At 39.8% G+C, this 4,655-nt stretch overlaps 1 protein-coding gene across 1 annotated transcript in view; it reads left to right on the forward strand.

Annotated features, from left to right (window-relative positions):
* The window catches only part of Pkd1l1 (polycystin 1 like 1, transient receptor potential channel interacting), a 131,776-nt gene that overhangs the window by 58,197 nt on the left and 68,924 nt on the right, over positions 1–4,655 (forward strand). Inside the window, exon 20 of the mRNA XM_021211181.1 lies at positions 795–906. Coding sequence (XP_021066840.1) covers positions 795–906 — 112 coding nt within the window. The remainder of the gene's footprint in view (positions 1–794; positions 907–4,655) is intronic.

Below are 4,655 nucleotides of genomic sequence, written 5' to 3' on the forward strand. Positions count from 1 at the left end.
CCTTCCTTCCTTCCTTCCTTCCTTCCTTCCTTCCTTCCTTCCTTTCTTTCTTTCTTTCCTTCCTTCCTTCCTTCCTTTCTTTCTTTCTTTCTTTCTTTCCTTCCTTTCTTTCTTTCTTTCTTTCTTTCTTTCTTTCTTTCTTTCTTTTTAACTTTATAGGTCTTTTGATTACATATTATGGTTTCTGGTTTTGTGTTTTTATAGGATATCTCTATGTGCAAATGTGTACTTCTCTGTCTCTGCATCTATATGTATTTCTTGTGCTTTTTCTTTGACTTTTTATATCTGTTCGTTAGTTTGTTTTGCCCTATTCAGATGTTTTTGTTTTTATTTTTTTCTTATTCTTTCCTTTCTTTCTTTTTCTTCTTTTTAAAGGTACCTGTTTCTAACAAAAGAGAGCTAGGGTGCGAATTAGGTGGGGAGAATCTGAGAGGAGTTGGGGGAATATCAACTGTAATCAGAATATCTTGTGAGAAAATCTATTTTCAATCAAAATAAGTCTTTAAAAGCAGAAAAGAAAAAAGAAAAGAAAAAAAAAGCCATCACTACCATAACTCATGGTTTTGCATAATACCCAGTGATCTATTTGCTGGTTTTCTATACCCAGTGATCTATTTACTGTTTGCTGATATCCTCACTGTGTATGATTCGGGAGGAAGAACAGCTTGCCTGAGTTTTGCAAGCACCATGTACCCAGTCACCATCACCTATACTATTCAGCTGCTGTTGGTGTGTAGACTCTTCTCTATGGCTGTGTGTCCAGGATGACCCTCCTCTGTCATCTTCCTTCACAGTCATTGTTTCAACTGAGATCACAGATGGCCAAGGCTCCAAGGTGCAGCCATGCACTGTGGCAGTGACTGTGCTACCCCGTTACCATGGAAATAACTTCTGTGACAAGGACCTGTAAGTAATAGGCTGCAACACAGACACCCTAGAAGAGAGCTTGTCGTCCCTGGAGAGATGACAAACAGCTACTAAAAGAACAACAGTAAATTGGCCTTCTCGTGCTGAGCTAAGCAAGGTTTTCCCACAATCGGCCTGTGCATGTGCTTAGCATACACGATTCTCTTCCTTGTCATTTTAAAACATGTTTGAAACCATGTTTTATTGCTGAATAATATTTACTGAAATGTCTCACTTTGTTACACATCAGCATGTGAAATTACCTATATTTCGTCTGTAGCAAGTCAGTGTTTTAGTTGGGGTTTTATTGTTGGGAAGTGACACCATACCTCTGCCTTTCTTAGGGTTGTATTGCTATGAAGAGACACCTTGACTGAAGCAAATCCTGTATAAGATAACATTTCATTGGGGCTGGCTTACAGTTTCTCAGTTCCGTTATCATCACAGTAGGAAGCAAGACAGCATCCAGGCAGACATGTGCTGGAGAAAGAGCTGATCTTTCTACATCCTGATCTGAGGGCAGCCAGGAGGGGACTACTTTCCAGGCAGCTAGGAGGAGGATCTGGTCTCAAAGCCCATTCCCACAGTGACAAACTTCCTCCAACAAGGCCACACCTCCTAATAGTGCTCCTCCATGGGCCAAGCATAGTCAAGCCACCACAGACAGGTTATCATGAAGATTCTTGTGCAAGTTTTGGTGTGGGTGAGCAATTTTATTTCCTGGAGGTTGAATCAGTGGGTCATGTGACATCTTTTGCTAGCATTTCAGCAGCATGGCACTAGTATTTCCACCAGTGCTGGATGAGGTTAGATATTTTCCTCTGTGCTAACTGTGCTGGGAAACTGAATTCATTTGGGAAGAGGAAACCTAAGATGAGAAAATGTCTCCATCAATTGGCCTGTAGGCAAGCCTGGGGGACATTCCCATGATTAATGATTGATGTGAGAAGACCCATCCCACTGTGGGTGGTGTGCTACCCACCATGGGCAGGTTAGTCTTGGATTATATTAGAAAGTAGGCTGATCAAGCCATCTGGAACAAGCCAGTAAGCAATGTTCTTCCACAGCTTCTGCTTCTGTTCCTGCTTCCAGATTCCTGCCTTGAGTTTCTTTCCTGAATTTCCTTCATAATGGACTGTGACATGGAAGTTGTAAGATGAAATAAACCCTTTCCTCTTCAAGTTGTTTTTTTGGCTAATATTTTATTCAGCAACAGAAAGTAAACTGGAGCAAACCTTAAATGTTAAGGTTTGTTTCTTGAGTCTCATTTCTTTTTATTCCACAGATACCCCTGAAACCCCTCCATGACAGTCTTATGCTGCCTTGACTGCTGTAGTTTTGTGAATTTTTTCCCCATATTAAGTATTGAATCCAGGTCCTAATTCATGGAGACCAAGCACTACACCACTGAGCCACAGACTGTCCCTTGTGGTACATGCTAAAGCTTTTATCATTAACTTTTATCTTCTAACACTGACTCTTCCAGAGTTTGTCATTCCTTTTGGCTTCTAATGTCAGCTTGTGAATTTCTGTAAAAACAAAGCAGAGCATGCATGGTGTAGCCAGCCTTGGTCTGTCTTACTCTGCCCCTCCCAGGACTGTGTGCCAGGGCTCTAGACACCTGCTAAACAGGATATAAAAATCAAAATACAGTGAAATCCCGCTGGGATTTTTCATAGGTATTCTGTTGAATCTGTAGGCCAGTTTCAGTAACATAGCTCTAAACAAGATTAACTCCTCCAGTTCATGAACATAGGATACCCTAACTAGATTTTAATTTTTTCAATAGTGTTCTATAATTTTTACTGGTTATTATTTTTTACTTCTTTTGTTAAATGCTAAATACATTTATAAATATTTTCTTCCTCCTCTTAGAAAGGACTTTATTATATAGTCCAAGCTGATACTGAACTCACTTTGTAGTCCAGACTATATTCAACCTGTCAATCCCTCTGCCTCAGCCTCCCTTTTGAGACAACAGGCATATGCCACTATGCTTAGCTGCATTTCATTATTTTGATATTATTACAAATGGAAATGTTTTCTTAATTTTAGTTTCGGATTATTTATTGTTATTATTGTTAGTGCATAGCAATAAAATTGTTTCTGTATATGGGTAGTTTATGTGTGACTACTGAATATGGGGAGTAGCTTGAATTAAATTTCTTTAGATACTTATGTCATATATGACGTCACAATCGTTTAGGGTTTTTTAGTGCACCCTCTGGGATTTTCTATACATAAGCTCTATCATCTGTAAATGCAAATGGCTTTACTTCTTCCTCCCAGCCAGGCTGCCTTTAGTTTCTTGTTCTTCCTTAGCTAGAACATCAAATTTAATGATGAGCTAAGAGACAAGAGTAGGAATCCTGGTCTGTTTTCCTGCTTTGGGGACAGTACTCGGCCTTTCAAGATAGAGTATGGCACAAGCTGTGGGATTGTCACAGTTATTCCTTACTGGGGTGAGGAGAGTCTATTCAGCTCCTACTTCTTTCCGTGCTTTGAATCATGGGAGCACGCTGGGTTTTTTAAATGCCATTTCTAAACCTAATGTGATTATGTGGTTTGTTGTTTGTTTTTTTTTTTTCATTTATTCTGTGAAGATGTTACTGTCATTTGGATATTTTCATTCTCTTTGAACGTATTAAGGTTTTTCTTCTAGATAGCAAATGTATTTCAAGGTATCAATGTAGAGTAAGCTTAAGACAAGAGGGCTTTCCCTCATAATTAGGATTACTAACCTTGCAAAGGGGGCTAGAATTATCAAGCTAACCCCATCTTAGCTCTCATCTGCTACAGTGTGAGACCAGACTCTTCCCCAGTGCAGCCTAACGCTGCCACTTTGAGGGAGCGAGTAGCCCTCACCAGATAGAGAACTTGCAGGTCCTTCACCTTCACATTCACAGCCTCCAAAATGCACGAAATGAATTGTCTCTTAAATTGCAAAGGTAAAAATATTTTGTTCTAACTGCACAAACAAACCAAGACATATGTTACAATCAGGCATCAGTTTTTGTATGGAGTCTATTTTGTTTCAGGAATAAATCCCGTGTGGCCATCTAATCCTTCTCCGTATTGCTGGACTCCGTGTTGGGAGGCTTGCTCTCTCTTGAGAAGCTGTGGGTCTCTGTGCTTCAGAGATACTGGCCTGTAGTTTTCTTTCTTGGGTTGTCTTTTTCTGGCTATGGTATCAGGGGAAGGCCAGCCTCAATCAACCTGTAAATATTCTGAGTTGTAATATCTGGAAGATTTTGCGAATGGTAGTTACTAATTCTGTAATCATTTGATAGAAACCGCCAATGAAATCATTTGGGTCTGGAGAGTTCTTTATGGGCTTTTATTAATTTAACCTCATTATTGTTGTTATTTCTTCATGAGTCAGTTTGTGTCGCTTGTTTCTTTAGGAATTTTTTCATTCTAGTGTATTCGCTAGTATTTTTGTGTACAAGTTTTTTTTTAAGGGATAAATACTTTATTGTAATAGTTTTATATCTACCTGGCCAATAGTACTTTTTTGAAAGTGACATCCCTTTATTTTCTTATGTAGTGTTTCTGCCTGCACGCAGACCGGCGCCTTGTCTGCATGGGCAGAACACCTTGGGGTGGGTTCGCACTCTTGCCTGCAGAACCCACTGTGGATCCGAACTGGAGGACGAGAACTCCTGAGAAAAGGAACAGGGCTGCAAAGGAAAAATGGGGCTCTGTCTAAGACGTCCTGATCAAAGCCCATATTTTATTGTTGGAACTGG

The sequence above is a fragment of the Mus pahari genome, chromosome 13 (assembly GCF_900095145.1).
Source record: "Mus pahari chromosome 13, PAHARI_EIJ_v1.1, whole genome shotgun sequence".
NCBI lineage: Eukaryota > Metazoa > Chordata > Mammalia > Rodentia > Muridae > Mus > Mus pahari.